The sequence below is a fragment of the Panthera tigris genome, chromosome B2, assembly GCF_018350195.1.
Source record: "Panthera tigris isolate Pti1 chromosome B2, P.tigris_Pti1_mat1.1, whole genome shotgun sequence".
Taxonomy (NCBI): domain Eukaryota; kingdom Metazoa; phylum Chordata; class Mammalia; order Carnivora; family Felidae; genus Panthera; species Panthera tigris.
The window spans coordinates 65,770,653-65,787,454 of NC_056664.1; the positions used below are offsets into that span (position 1 = coordinate 65,770,653).

Sequence of the window (16,802 nt, forward strand, 5' to 3'; positions counted from 1 at the left end):
ATTTAAGAAACAAAACAGATAAGCATATTGGAAGGGGTGGGGGAAAGAAAACAGAGAGGGAAACCATAAGAGACTCTTAGAGATAGAGAACAAATTGAGGATTGATGGAGGGAGGTGGGTGGAGGATGGGCTAGATGCATGACAGGTATTGGTATTAAGGAGGACACTTGTTATGATGAGTACCAGGTGTTGTATTTAAGTGATGAATCATTGAATTCTACTCCTGAAACCAATATTGCACTGTATGTTAGCTACCTTGAATTTAAATTTTAAAAATTAAAAAGAAAAAAAAAAGAAAGCTTGGGCCAGGATTTACATTTGTGTTGCATTATTATTCCTGAAGAAGAATTATGGGTTACTAAACACACTAAGGAGCCCCCAGTCTGCCTTTGCTACTACAAGTACATATCCATGCCAACATTTGCAACCCACAGATTTTTCGTAAAATATGTTTTTTCACCTGCATGGCTGCAACTGAGTATATGGAAGATGAGGGCAAAAATGTATCTGAACTGTTCCCGGCTGCCACATCACCTTCCAGTAGATAGTCCGACTGGAGACACGGCACAAACTACCAGCATTCCTGAGGTCAACTGAGGAGGGGCGACAGGGTGCAGTGGGCCATTCCCTCTCAGATCCTAATCTGTCTTGTCGGGCTACAGCCTGAGAATGCATCTGCCAGTTTCCACCTCGGGTCACAACACGTGGCAATAAATGACATCCTTTCGCTTAAGGAAAGTAGTAATCTCCCTAAAACTGCACTGGAAGAGATACTTGAAAGTTTTTAAACTTATCTTTTCATTTTATAAGTAAATTCAAAGCTTCACAAACTTCCCAATGATATTGTAAACACCATGGTCAAAAGTCAATGAGTAGGAATCAATCATCAATATGTAAGTACATATGTAAATACATTTTAAAATTTTAATCCATTCAGCGCTTGTTAACCAACATATCTCTTGTAAGCTCCGGAAGTAGGTAAAAAATGGAATGATGTCCAATATGGTGGATGTCTTCCAATTCCCTAAAGATGACATACGCACCCTCTCAAGTTTCTCTGAGACAAGCTGCTCCCCCAGAGCATCTCTGCATCTCGATCCAAATGAAACTAGTCGTTACTACGTTCAGCCATTGAAAGATTCACAAGATTTCTAGAAGACAGAAATGGGTCTATTGTTTGGTGCAAATGTGGGAAAAGTAAACACCGAAAGAGCTTCTGCTGCTCAGTTCATGTACAAAGGATCAGCTGATAATCACTAGCAGGGCGTTCCAGATGCTAGGAAAAGAAAAGAAACATAATGTAGTTGTACTTTTCCAAGGGGACACACCAGTACTTCAAGGACAGCTTGACCTAAAAGTTCTGAAAATCAATGAACAGCTATGTAGGCCTCATTGGAGGATGGTTTCATCGCATGTACCAGTTACTGCTTAGAAAGCCAGCAGCGGATCAAGCTGATGGGTCAGTGTGAATTCATAAAGAAGTTCACCTCTTTTTATTGTATGTGCATTTTAGAAATGTCACATTTTCATCCCTGATGCTACCTGTCTGTTAACTATCAAGGAGCCCAGTTGCCCTCTTTGCAGCCATAAAAAAAGACACACTCCCACCAGGCACAAAACAAAGGCAACTCCCACCAGCCCACTCCCCAGAATGGACTGAGACAAAACTGCCACCCTGTTGCCAGATCCTCCTCAAGCCCGGCTTGGCAACAAAAGGCCTCTATGCTTTCAACCAAGCAACATCCTGAGAGACTTTGAAATTGGAGTGGAGGAAGTTGTCGCACCTGAGCTTGGCTCCCGTCTTTCCAGCCACCTGCAGGCAGTGGAACATGGTCATTGGAAGCCTGCACCAAGTGCAGAGAGAAGGTGGGTGGTCTGGAAGCCTGAACCGGAGTGCAGAGAGGTGAGCAGAGTCTTTGCCATCCCCACGGGGCTCCAGGAGGCAGCTCCCAGAGTTGAAGCATTCTTTTCTCCCTGAAAAAGGACGCATGTAAGAGGGAGGGCAATTATAAATCCAGAACGAGATAGAACAGGCATTCTTCTCTACTCACAATGAAATACTGAGCACATCATCACTTTGCCGTGTCTCATTCTTCAGAGTTAGAGGCAGTGATTTAAAAAAACAAAACAAAACAAACAAAAAAACGCTCTCTGAGGGATGAGTCAATGAGAATAACTTAAATGCAGGGTAGTTCCCCCTTATCCCTGGTTTCTCTTTCCGCTGTTTCAGTTACCTGCAGTCAATCTGCCCTTGGGAAGTAGATGGTCCTCCTGTGTTTGGTCAGAGGTCAGTAGTAGCCTAATACTACTTCACAATACCTACCTCATTCACCTCACCTCATCTTATCACGTAGGCATTTTATCATCTTACATCATCACAAGAAGGGTGAGGATAATATTTCAAGAGAGACCACCACATTCACATAACTTTCAGTATGTTGTTATAACTGTTCTTCTTATTATTGTTGTTAATCTCTTACTATACTTAATTTATATATTAAACTTTATCATAGATATATGTGTATAGGAAAAAACAGCATATATAGGGTTCAGTACTAAGTGTGGCTTCAAGCATCCATTGGGGGTCTTAGAATACATCCCTTGTGGATAAGGGGGACTACTGTATTATTAGAATGTAAAGTTTACCATTATTGCTGTGACCAAACCATGAAATATCTCCTTTAATTTATTATTATTAAACTGCTGTAAAAGGATTAAGCTACTTTGCAGAAAATTTATAGATTAAAATCTTTCCCAGGTATTTTAAGATTAGGAACCTATAATAAAATTGAGGCAAGGGGTGCCTGGGTGGCTCAGTCAACTCTTGGTTTCAGCTCAGGTGATGATCTCGGGGTTTCGTGAGTCAGAGCCCCGCATCCGGCTCTGCGCTGTCAGCACAGAGCCTGCTTGGGATTCTTTGTCTCCCTCTCTTTCTGCCCCTTCCCCACTCACGCTGTCTCCATCTCTCTCAAAATAAATAAATAAACTTTTTAAAAATGTTAAAATTGAATATTTTTTCTGCAATCTCAAGGAATTCTTTTGAGAGCCCCACCACTGATAACACTGGTGATGTGTGATTAACTTGACTACTAGGTTCTACTACAAACTCCCTCTCTCCAACCTTGGATGAGCCTCCCCCACTCCGTAGACCACTTATTGATCTGTGCTTGACACCCTCTCACACTGTCACAGCCCCAAGCCTTTTCCCTGCTCTAAGCCTTTTGCTCCCCATGGCTGATCCCACCCTCTCTTTCACTGGAATTGAAGATGACCACCTCAAGCATCCTTAGTGCTGCTCTTCATTCACACTGTGTCCCCATCTTTTCCCCATGGGGGAAGAGGTGTTCTTCCATACTGCCAAGGCTAACCATTCCAACTGTACCCTTGATCCCATGTTCCTTCCTCCACGGTTGCCTTACCCTGTATAAAGCTACCAGTCTTCCCCCCTGTCAGCCTCATTCTTTCTTCAGACATGCACAAATACATCCTAGAAAGCCTGCCTTCAAGTCAGAGGTTTCTGGGAGCTCTTGCCCTATTTTTCTCACTCCATTTGTTGCCAGTGTTCTTGAAAGGATTCAATCTTTACATAATTTACTTAATTTACTCATGCTAGATGTTAGAGAGATAACAGAGTAAAGACACAGTTTCCCTTCTGGTAAAGGAAATAGAGATCCCTCCCCAAAGAAACATACAGAAATCTACCACTTATGGTAAGTGATATTAAGAAGCAAGGGGCTGCAATAGAAAGTGACTGGAGGCCCCATTGTAGACAGAGTGGGTAGGGGAGACCTCTCTGACAATGGAGTATTTTGGATAAGACTTGAAGAATGAGAAGAAACCCTGGGAAGGGTGGGGAGAAAAACAATTCTGGCTGAGGAAACAAGATATGCAAAGGAACTGTGGCAGAAATAGCCTGGCCTGTTTGAGGAGTTGAAAGGACATTGTGAATAAAGTATAGTGAGCAAGGGTGAAACCGGAATCATCTTGGAGAGGCAGGTGGAGACTAGATCAGGTAGGCCCATAGTTAGGAGCTTAGAATTTATTCTGAATTCAGTGAATAGCCATTGAAGGATTTTTAAAAGGAAGTAACAAAATAATTTCCCTCACAGGTTTGGGAGAAGGAACTGGAGGAAATCAAAAGCAAAAGCAGAGATAGCAATTAAGACATTGCTGCAGAAGCCTGGCCTATCATGGTGGCAGGGAAGACAGTGCATAAGGGATGAATTTGCAGTATCTTCGGGTAATAGGATCCATGGGACTTGATAGATTCAGGGAGAGGAGTGAGGGAAACAAGGAATGAGGACAACTGAGGCTTCTGACATGAGCAACTGAGTGGATGGTGGTGCCCTTGATTAGGATGGGAAGGGATACATTTGGGGGAGTTACAGCTTTGGGGGCGATAAGTGCTCTGTTTTAAACATGTGAAGTTTAAATGACTGTGTGTCATCCAAATTGAAATATCAACTGTATATATGTGAATCTAGAGCTCAAAAGAATCTTGCCTGAAGGTATACATTGATGTGTTCACCATAAAAATTTAAATCCATGAGAACACTTAAGATCACCTGGGAAGAGACAGAAATAAATGGGATAGAAGAGAAAGGAAAGTGAGAGAAGAATAGAATTTTTTAAAAGAGAGAAAGACCCAGAATTAAACCTTAAGAATCCAATAGTCAAAGTTTGATTAGCATAGGAGGTCCCACATAAGGGGAGCCACCGAAGATACCTCATGGAAGTGAGGAGAGAAGAAAGCTAGGAAAGGCTTATCAGCTGAGCTGTAAGTTTCTGAAAGGTCTGGCATCACAAAGCATCATCTCCTTCTATCATTTCTGTCTCTCAAATGTAACCCCTCCTTCAAAACCCAGGTAGGATGATAAGACCAAAGCAACCACTTTCCTAGAAATCAGTGACTATCTATCTCCATAACCAGTATCTTTTTTCTCAGTCCTCATTCTCCTTGTTTTCTATGAGACTGTGATACCAGGGATTACCTGGTCCCTTATGAAACTCTCTCTTCTTCATTGAGTTTCCATGTATTTTACCCATTTCTAGTTCCCTTACTTTTTAAAATATTTATTCTCCTCTGACTCCTTTCCCTTCCATCTCTTAAATGTCTATTTCCTGAGGTGTCCTTGGGCCCTTTCTTTGCACACTTTGCAATCTCATTTATTCACAAAGTTTCAATAATCATCCTGTGCCTGACTCTAAAATCCAAATCTCATGCCAAACCCAGTCTCTGTCTTTCAAGACTCAAGTTCTCTATATCAATTTCCTGCTCGACATTTCTAGATCAGAGTCATACTAACATTTAAAAACTACTTATGCAGGGTGCCTGGGTGGCTCTGTTGGTTAAGCATCTGACTTCGGCTCAGGTCAGGTCTTGTGTTTTGTGAGTTCGAGCCCCACGTTGGGCTCTATGCTGACAGCTCAGAGCCTAGATGCTACTTTGGATTCTGTGTCTCCCTCTCTCCGCCCCTCCATGCTCACATGGTATGTGTCTCTCTCTCTCAAAAATAAATAAACATTTAAAAAATGTTTAAAAAGCACTTATTTGCAAAACCAAACTCTCTATCTTTGCTCCAAAATCTTTTTCTCATCATATTTCTATTTATACTGGAGCTGTCTTCTTAAAAATTTTAAGTCCTAGTTGACTTAGTCTTCCCCTTCATCCCAGACAATTAACAAATGCATTTCTATTGAACTTCATAAGCACGTCTCTTTACTTTGCACTCCCATACAGCCTCGTTGGCACTGTTCCAGTTCGCTTGCACCATCATTCTTCCAGATCGTGCACAACCTCATGGGCCCTAGAGAGGAGCTGGGACTTTGTTCTAAGAAACATGGAAAGATCCTGGAGCAGTCTGATCATGGGAGAGACATGATCCAAATATCGTTTTTCAAAGACACTCCCTGATCTAGCAATAGCATATTTAGTTAATCTTCTCTTCCACTAATCCTCTTAAGACCCACCATGCTCCAACCCAACTAAACAACTTATACTTTCTAGAACCTACCATATTTGTTCTCACTGCTGTGCAGCTGGTCACCTGTTTCCCACCCTAGATCACCCTCTTTATCATTTTTGCCTCGCAAAATATTGCTTCTCTTTCAAAGCCTCCTTGACCGCCTCCCCCACCCCCTCCAAGCTGGAAACAATCAATCTGTTCTTTGAATACACTTAGCAGATTATTTGTGCATCCATCATAGTAGCTGTCTTGCCCTATTTTGTGTTTTAATGATTTGTGTGTGACGTGTCTCCCCTCTTGTGCCGTAAATATCTTAGGACAAGAACTACGTACCTCTAATTTTTGTTCCACTACAAATCATAACACGTACCTTGCACACACCAGACCTCCAGGAAATGCCTGCCAAGGTAATAAATAGACAGGCTTAATTAACATAAATTATTGTTTTGTGTACTGATCCAGTCCTAAATCCATGGTGCTATCATTTCTGTATCTCTGATGGTTATCCGCTTATTTAAATAACCTTTCCTTGGAAACACTTAGAAAAGATGGAAAATTGTGTTATAAGGGAGGAACAAGTATGTAGGTTATTCCCTTCCTTAAACAAAGAGAAGCTCTGTTATGCGTCACGGAAAATTAAAGCACAGTAATAAAATGCGCCAACAAGGCTTGTTGAATAATGATTTAGTGGAAACGTTGCTTTGCCTCCTGTTCATAGGTCCTAACTTTCCTCTCAAGTACTTAAGCTGCACGTTCTATTTATTTTGTTTTTAGATTACATTGACAACGATTGGCTATGGAGACAAAACTCCCCTAACTTGGCTGGGAAGATTGCTTTCTGCAGGCTTTGCACTCCTTGGCATTTCTTTCTTTGCACTTCCTGCCGTGAGTATCTTTGCAGAAATAAAACAGTTTAAATTAGATCTTAGAGGTTTATTAGCATGAGCTTTCACAAATTGGTGTGCCCGGAACATATCTATATCGCTACAGATATAATTTTATTAATATAATGTTGACTTTTATACATACATCTAGTTGGAAAATTTGTGAAATATGTTCTTCCCTTGGAGATACTTAACCTGAGAGTTTTATGCCCTTTGGTCTTTATGACCAAATAATAATTCAGATGTCATCACCTCTCATTCAATGTGCTACTAATACATTTAAAATATGTATAAAGATTTAAAGATACCTTCTTTTTAAACTGATCTCTCCGATTTGGCTTATAACATGTGCTGCTTAAGAGTTGGATGTGATAAGTGGAATATTACCTCTTCAGATCCATTTGAGTGAAAAGCATATGACCTTAAAGGGTTTCAATGTGTCAGACGATTTATTCTTTCTGTCACCATCACTGATTTTTCTTAGTGAACAGCTTCTGCATCTTATCAGAATGAAGAGCACATTTATCTTCTCCCAAGCCTCTGATTATTTTCTCCTTAATGGATGATGCTTACTCTCTGATCATTTTATCCTCTTGTTTTTGTAAAGGCAGCTGGTCAAAATATTACAATTTGCCTCCATCCCCAAATTCTCACTTTGCTCACTCCACCTCTTGTAGGGGAAGAGAGCCAACAAAAAGGAGGGTTACAGTGTAGCAGCAGGCATGCTTAAGGAACAATAACTTCACTCTTGCTCCAGACACTCTTTCTCTGTACTTATCTGTGAGTGGCATCACGTCTCTGCTGAGCAGAGACCCCAGAGCATCCCTCCACAGGAAGCCAAGGGATTAGGGATTTTCAGCATCCCAGCCTTTGGCTCACAGGGCTTCATCTCTGCCTGTGAATGAGTGCAGAGGACACTCATGTCGTTCCCATGGCCAGACCCCAACTTTAGATTGACTGGCTGGTTCTGCCCCAGACCATACGAGACCACAGAGAAGACACCGAAACGACTATGCATACACTTGAGCATTAGATCTTGGCTTGGATTTAAAGCCACATGCTACCTGGTTTTGTCACGTACACCCATGCGACTATATTAGTTTGCCAGGGCCGCTATAAAGACATCACAGGTTGGGTGACTTAAACAGCAGACATTTATTGTCTCACAGTTCTGGAATCTAGAAGTCCAAAATCAAGGGGCAAGCAAGGTTGGTTCTTGTTGAGGAGCATGAGAGAAGGATCTGTTCCAGACATCTTTCCTTGGTTCACGGATAGCAGTCTTCTCCCTGTATCCTCACATTGTCTTCCCTCTGTACATGTCTATGTCCAAACTTCCTCTCATAAAGACACCAGTCATATCATATTAGGGCTCAACCTTAATGACTTCATTGTAACTTGATTACTTCTGTAAAGACCTTATCTCCAAATAAAGTCACTTTCTAAAGTACTGGGAATTAGGATTCCAGCATAGGAATTTCAGAGGGATACAGTTCAGCCAATAATAGTAACATGCGGTATGTTTCTTGATCTATATAATAGAAGAAGAATTATTGCACCCACAGAAATTTTGTCAAGAGCAATATGGTGATATGTCTAATGCTTGCCATGTAGAAAACCTTCATGACTTTTGTCTCCCATTTTATGTATGAATCTAGATGTATTGTTTTCTGTTGTGAAATGACAAAATCAAGGAGAGTCAAAAAAAAAAAAATCTCACTTATCCAGAATCAACTTATCTGGCAAACTCAACAATCCATAACAGAGCAGGGATTCATTCAGTAATCAAATTCCCTACATGAAAATACCTTTAGAAACAATAAATACGTTCTTGGGTTTTTTACTGCTGCTTTAGTGTCTATACTTATCCTGAGACCACATATAAAACAACCTGTGTGATCCAGTGAAAAACTATAAACAAAGAAGCAGGCAACTTCTGGGCTATTAAAATTGACAACAGTGTATGTGTTGTCCTCATAGGAGAGCCTCTTGAAACCTAAATCATAACCTGTTCTTAATTTAGAGAAAATTCTGATAAGCTGAGCTACATAGTTTTACAATTCTCTGAAGATTATAAACAGCAAAGGCAGAGGTCCACTGATTGAACAGTGTAATGGGAAGAGATGGTGGAAAACTAACAACAAAGGAAGGGGAAAATATTTGTAAGAAGCAAGCAAACACGAGTGTTCAAAATCTGTAAGGACCTGGGGCCCATTAGTGTTAGGGTCAACCCATCTCTGGAAACTGGCCGTATCCAGCACAGCAAAATACCAGTCCCCATAAGGAAACTCTGGACTATCACAGGAAGGTTAAATTGTGTTATTCTGTTAGGTTAGAGGTCAGACACTAAGTTGTTATGCTTGGAAATGTTTCCCAATAAAGTGATTACAATTTTCAGATATGCAAATTAAATTAATATGTGTTGGAAATCTAAATAAAATGTTAAAAAAGGGAGGGACGCCTGTGTGGCTCCGTCAGTTAAGTGTCTGACTTCAGCTCAGGTCATGATCTCACGGTTCATGGGTTCGAGCCCCATGTCGGGCTCTGTGCTGACAGCTCAGAGCCTGGAGCCTGCTTCGGATTCTGTGTCTCCCTCTCTCTGCCCCTCCCCCACTCGCACTCTGTCTCTCTCAAAAATAAATAAAACGTTAAAAAAATATATATGTGCTGGAAATCTGAGAAACTTGCTTGCACAAAACACTCCCTAACAATGCCAAGAATAGTTGGCTTACCATATATCTTTTATTGCAACCTCATATTTACTGAATGAAAGACTAAATGGTCCATATATACCTTTAAAAAAGAAAAAACTAAATGGTCCATATATACCTTTAAAAAAAGTGGCTGGAAATACCATTATGTCTTGTGTGCCTGCTGGCAACAGTGTTGTATGATTGAGATTTAGGAAAGCACATTTTGCTAGGAAACTTAGAGGTGAGACGTGAGCCATCCCTGGTTGGGTTTCCTCCCACCCAGGAAACCAAGGACCAAGAAAGAGAAGAGCCTTTCCCCATCTTTCTTCAAAGCAGAAGGACTCTTCTGCACATCATAGAGCCATGTAACTACCCTTCCAAACTCCACTGGAAGATCACTTTCCTTGAGGCCCACAGCATCCCTAAGCTAATGAGCAGACAGAAGCAGTCAGCTCCTCAGCATCGCCCTAAGGTGCAGGCCTTTCCCTTCTTTAGAACACTCCCTTCCTTCCTGCTAAGAGTATCTTTCAGTGTAGCCTGTCCTTCTGTGCTACATTAAGCTCCTTTAATCTGGGAGATAAAAAGGGATAGATACTTAAATGTTTACCAAAATATATTTTCTTTGTACTTGATGTTTATGTAATACTTCTCAACATAGCACTAAAACATAAAACCTAAAAATTTAAGTCATGTGATCTTAGGCAATGAATGAAAACAAAAGTCAATTTTTAAAAAAAAAAATTTAATGTTTATTTATTTTTGAGAGAGAGAGAGAACGGGTGGGGAAGGGGCAGAGAGAGAGAGAGACACAGGATCCGAAGCAGGCTCTGGGCTCTGAGCTGTCAGCATAGAGCCCGACACAGGGCTCAAACTCACAAACCATGAGATCATGACCTGAGCCAAAGTCAGACGTTCAACCAACTGAGCCACTCAGGCACCCCAACAGAAGTCAATTTCTATGAAGTTTCATTTTATTGATGTTGCTATTTGAAGGCATGGCACATGGATTGTATACATAGATAACATATATATATCCCATAAGTTATAGATATATAATATATTTATATATATCCCATAAGTTTTATATATGTATACGTATATATGTGTGTGTATATATATATATATATATATATATATAACATAATGAACTTTATTTTAACAGACTTCTGAGGTTCACTGAGCTGTGTAGAGAGGTGGAAGAAAATTGGAATGGAGCCAAAATGAGACAATGAGCAGACCTGGTTTAATAACTGTTGTAATGTACAGTCTGGCACAAGAGATATGTAGCAAACATTTGCCAACTACTAATATATATTTCTAAGCAATGCCAGTGTGATTTTTAGCACATTTTAGTTTGTTTGGCAAATGCTGAGTTTGTGCTAGGCCTGTCTTTATTTTCCAAAAGGGATTTACATTTAAACCTCATTTTCACATAATAAATACCAAAAAATGGTAGCTATTACTGTTAATTTAATGTCTACAAAATCTGAATTATGCTCCATGAGTGGATTGTGTGCCCTATGCATGTAATGTATGTACACACAATACATATAACAAATATGTAATATACTCTAATGCCTTCTATTTTCTTACATGTATGTGCTTCATGAAAAATAACATTAAAAGGAAAATAAATAAATCTTTCCTAAGTCACTTCAAATAGCAGTAAAAAATTTAGGAGTTATGAGTGACTAGAGTTGGAAGGCCATTTTTATAACCTCTACATGGAGGGAAATGTTGTTTAAATTGACAAACAAGACCATACGGACCAGGTTTTTAAGTTTGCACGAAGTTTGGTTTGTGCATCCCCAGCCTAATGATCTTAGACAGCATGAGACAATCACAAAAAAAGGCAGATGGAAAACAGAACCTATAATGTAATTTTTAATTTCACGGTACAGTCATTCATCCTAATTAATAATGGAGATTATTGCTCATTAATAGCAAGCAGTATTATCATGTAACTGTATTTTAAACATAATTGTATTACTGATTATCTGGCTATTGTCACAGATGTGCTCAGAATGGTAACATGTAAGATAAGAAGGGGGCATTAAAGGTGATCTAGAGCCCAAATATATCTTGGTCAAATTGTCATCCAGCCGAGACTTAACACCTTCTAAAGATGAGAAACCCACCACTTGCCTAGGTAGCTTATACCATCTTTGAGCTACTTTGAAAATATAAATAAAAGATGGGGTGCCTGGGTGGCTCATTTGGTTGAGCATTCAATTTTGGCTCAGGTCATGATCTCACGGTTCATGAGTTCATGATCTCACTGATAGCGCGGAACCTGCTTGGGATTCTCTCTCCCTCTCTCTCTCCGCCCCTCCTCCCCTTCTCTCTCTTGCAAAATGAATAAGTAAACATATATATATGAAAAGAAAAACAACCATTCCCTATCTACAGCAAATACTGACTCAGTGCTTATAAGACATCCATCTCTAGCTTAAGAGTTAGACTCCTTGAAGTTTAATAAAAAGGTAATAATTTATAGCTAGCAAGTAAAAGCCACAGACTTGAAAGCAGTAGAGATCCACGTCCCATGCCAATAAAGTGGAAACTTATGAACAAAGCCTAGAGACTGAATTTAGCAAGCTCCAAAAGCCAGCCCAAGGCTGAAACAAAGCATCTTGATTCCACAAATGTTAGACCAGAGCAAACTGAAAAGAGGGAGGCATTTCAAAGAGCCAGGATTCTAGCAGATCAAAATGATAAGCAGAAAGAGGCAAACCAGCCAAAAGTACTAATATAAACATAGGAGACACATACTAGTCTGACTAACTCCAAAATCTGAAAAAGTGAGCTAAAACCAGAAAGGTAAGGAATGCTAAAAGTGTGAGATTAAAACTCAGGGAAGTAGGAATGTTCTTTGCAATAACCCGAGCTCTTGTCTTTATTGTATAAACAGGCAAAATGGAAAACTTTGTGTTCAAAACTGAGTGTCTGGATAACTATCTCCCCCCACCCCTTTCACTCTACTTGGGTAGGCATAGAATTATAGCATCGTGGAGAATTAAGCTGGGACAGATTTTAAAAATACCCCACCATTTCAAGAATGGAAAATATAAAATTTCATAGTATCATCAAAGTGCTAGAAAAACTCCCATGTCCACAGTAGTGAGACTTTAAACTGTCCCAAATTTTAAATCCACCTCTGCCCAAAACCAGAATTCCTAGCCTCTGAATTCAATCACATCCCCTAATTCCAAATGGGGAATTTCCTCTAACATATAAAGAAGTGTCACAGAGAAGGCCACACAAAAAACATCTTTAAAAATTGTGATTTTTATTTGTAATTGTAATGCCTCTTACCATACTGTAAGAAATAAATGGCATTGCCCGGTTGATTTACTAAAGAACAAAAGTTGTTACATTTCTTGGCAGTCTTGCCCCACAACTTGCCATTGCCAGTGGTATCATAAAAGAGGTAAATAGTGTTTGTTTTAATAAGTAATATGTTTACGAACAGGTTGAATAGTGTTTGTCTTTCCTTAGACTCATTTGAGGTTTTTTTTTTAATATTTATATTGCTTAACAGTCCTTTTGAAAAAAATTTAAGAACTATTTTTGTATTTTGTTCCAGGGCATTCTTGGCTCGGGTTTTGCATTAAAAGTACAAGAACAGCACCGCCAGAAACACTTTGAGAAAAGAAGGAACCCAGCTGCCAACCTCATTCAGGTGAATGTCAATGTAATAGGTTGATGGCAACATCTGTCACTGTAAGCGCTTGCCGGGTCATTTTCCAGTCTTTGTGCTTCAGTGCTTAGTAGAGCTTCTGATTTGTTTTGTTTGTAAAAAAAATGAAATTGGAACTTAATGTACAGTCTTGGATTTGGGCAAATGTTCCCCCCTCCCTACTATATATATTTTCAGCAAATGGCCCGTGTATTGCTCAGATTTATTAACCATGCCAGCAAGGCCATGGAGAGGTTAGCAGTTGTGTTGCTCCTGGAATGACCTAATATGTCTTGCGAATTACTTGATGAAACATAATTGATCGTTAAGTGATAGAGCAGAACATGGGATTGTTCCCTGCATTGCGATTACTTTCTCCAGGCAGATGTGTGCTACTCTTCTGAAGAACAGCATATTTGTTCAGGATGTCAAGGTTTACTGCCCATGAGATTGTTTTTAATGCCATCATTAGAGCAATAACTTGAATATCTTAAGAGCTGGTGGGATTATGGAATATGTCAATGTTTGAGAATATGAACTAATAAGCATATTATTTGAAACTAACTCATAATATAAGGTTGTTTAACATTTCATTCTCTTTTCAATATCTTGGGGTTTGCTTCAGGCTTAAAAAGGAATGCTTTTCCCATTGCCATTTATATCTTTTGAGAATAGAACCATCCTAAAACCAGGTTGCCTGAAAATCACAAAATATATTCTTCTCTAAATCCATACCATGAAGTTGGTATTTAATTATGCAGACAATGATTATACAGCCTGAAATTGTTTTCCCTTTCTGCCAAACAGTGGGAGATGCAGAACTTCTAAACTGAAGGGTTTTGGGGTGGTGATCTGAGATGTCAGGAGATTTATCTTCATGTTGTAGTAACAGCACACTGTTGTTGTTGTTGTTGTTGTTGTTGTTGTTTTAATACAATTTATTGTCAAGTTGACTGCAGTTGGCTACTGTATACAGTGTGTTCTTGGTTTTGGAGCTAGATTCCCATTGATTCATCACTTACAAGCAACACCCAGTGCTCATCCCAACAAGTGCCCTCCTCAGTGCCTATCACCCGTTTTCCCCTCTCCCCTACTCCACCCCCATCAACCCTCAGTTTGTTCTCTGTATTTAAGAGTCTCTTATGGTTTGCCTCCCTCCCTCTCTATTTGTAACTATTTTTTCCCCTTCCCTTCCCCCATGGTCTTCTGTTAACTTTCTCAAGTTCCACGTATGAGTGAAAACATAAGATATCTGTCTTTCTCTGACTGACTTATTTCACTTTGCATAATACCCTCCAGTTCCATCCACGTTGCTGCAAATGGCAGGATCTCATTCTTTCTCATTGCCAAGTAGTATTCCATTGTGTATATAAACCACATCTTTTTTATCCATTCATCAGTTGATGGACATTTAGGTTCTTTCCATAATTTGGCTATTGTTGAAAGTGTTGCTATAAACATTGGGGTACATGTGCCCCTTTGAATCTGCACTCCTCTATCCTTTGGATAAATTCCTACTAGTGACAAGATACTGTTTTCATTTAGATTGTAGGTTTAAATGGGTGGGTTGCTGGGGGATAGCTACTACATAACTCTATCTTTAGCCTTTGCCCATGGCTATGATATGCAGTACCTCCAACAGAAATGGAACAAGGGAAAGAAGCAGGGGAGGGCCGTTCAGTTATATCATGAAGGACATCTTTTTGTATCTAATGACAAAATAAGTATTAACTTTTTAATGTTTATTTATTTTGAGAGAGAAAGAGCATGAAAGTGGGGGAGAAGCACAGAGAAGGTAACAGAGTATCCAAAGCAGGCTCTGTGCTGACTGCAGAAAACCTGATGCGGGGCTCGAACTCATGACCTGAGCCAAGTTGGACACTTAACCAACTGAGCCACCCAGGTGCCCCAATAAGTATTAATTTTTAAATCAAACTATTCTACAACTATCGACAGACCATTGGACATGACTTCTAACACAAATCACTGAGAGTCTCTATTTTTTTAATTTTTAGGTTTTAAAAAAGCATTAAAGATAAATTTTGTTTTTGTAAATAAAAAGATCCTTACGCAGTAGAATTTTAAGATCTGAAGCCAAGTAGATAATCACCATAATTAAAACAAATGTCACACATTTTAGTATGCACACAAAATACCTGAGGCCCAGATAGCCTTTCAGCCTTTGGTGCTTCTTAACTGGTTATGAGGTATTAACACACTTTCAATGAATTTTTCTTCTTACTATTTTTATCTTTTAATTATCTTTAATTTACCTCTCATCTTTTAATTCTAGAACAAAGTTTTCCAATTTGTGAATGCAGACATTATTCTATAAGTTCCTTACATCTATCCAGGCACTAATCATATATGTCTACCTATGGAACCAGTCATATATCTTCCCCATATCTAGACTACTTGCCCCCAGGATACTGTAGATACTGTTATCAAAAATAAAGTTTAAATTCATTTAAAATCCTTACTAAAGTATTTATTAACTTTTTTATTGTATATTTTCTCAATCAACACATACTCAAAATACAACCACTTCTAGGCACATATTCTTGATAATTCTGGATATTAAAGTGGAACTCTATATCAAAAAACATTTTAAAATATCAGCTGTTCTGTTAGAAACTGAACCCTTTGGGGCACCTGAGTAGCTCAGTCGGTTTAACATCCAAGTTCGGCTCAGGTCATGATTTCATGTTTCATGGGTTCAAGACCTGCATCAGGCTCTGCGCTGACCATTCGGAGCCTGGAGCCTGCTTCAGATTCTGTACCTCCCTCTCTCTTTCTGTCCCTCATTTGCTTGTGCTCTCTCTTTCTTTCTCTCTCTGTCTCTCTCTCAAAAAATAAATAAACTTTAAAAAAAAATAATAAAAAAAAGTGAGCCCTTTGAGGCATTTCTCATGCATGAATCCCTTGTAATAATATAGAACTATGATGCCCAATACAGTTGCCAGTAGCTACATGCAGCTATTTAATTCATAAATTCAATTCCTCAAAGGCACTAGCCATATCTCAAGTGGTCAGTAGCAATATGATGGCTACTGGCTACCATATTGTACAAGACAGATATAGAGAGTATTGGAGAAAATTCCCTGATCTAACTTATCAACTACTAAATTGTGCAAAAACAATTTGCAATTGAACTTGAAAACAGATTACTACTCTTGCAGCAAATCTTTGGACCAGAGGTATTTATATATCCACAGATAAAGCAAGATAAGGCCTTCCTCTCAGGTAACCCATGAAAAGTAAAGAGTCTGGTTGAACAGTTTTGCTTCAAGATCTAGAATTTCATTGTATGGAACTGGGCTATGTAATATATATTGTAATCAGTAATTAAACTTGTACAAGTAAGAAGCTTTTGCACAGCAAAGGAAGCCATCAACAAAATGAAAAAGCAGCCTGCTTAAAATGGGAGAAGATATTTACAAATGATGTATCTAATAAGGAGGCAATATCCAAAATACATAAAAAACTTATACAACTTAACACCAAAAAACCCGAACAATCCTATTAAAAAATCAGCAGAGGACCTGAATAGACATTTTTCCAAAGACATACAGATGGCCAACAG

At 39.2% G+C, this 16,802-nt stretch overlaps 1 protein-coding gene across 1 annotated transcript in view; it reads left to right on the top strand.

The window, feature by feature from the left end:
- KCNQ5 (potassium voltage-gated channel subfamily Q member 5) overlaps positions 1 to 16,802 on the top strand; it is a 513,631-nt gene that overhangs the window by 413,013 nt on the left and 83,816 nt on the right. Inside the window, exons 6-7 of the mRNA XM_042986660.1 lie at positions 6,741 to 6,851; positions 13,127 to 13,222. Coding sequence (XP_042842594.1) covers positions 6,741 to 6,851; positions 13,127 to 13,222 — 207 coding nt within the window. The remainder of the gene's footprint in view (positions 1 to 6,740; positions 6,852 to 13,126; positions 13,223 to 16,802) is intronic.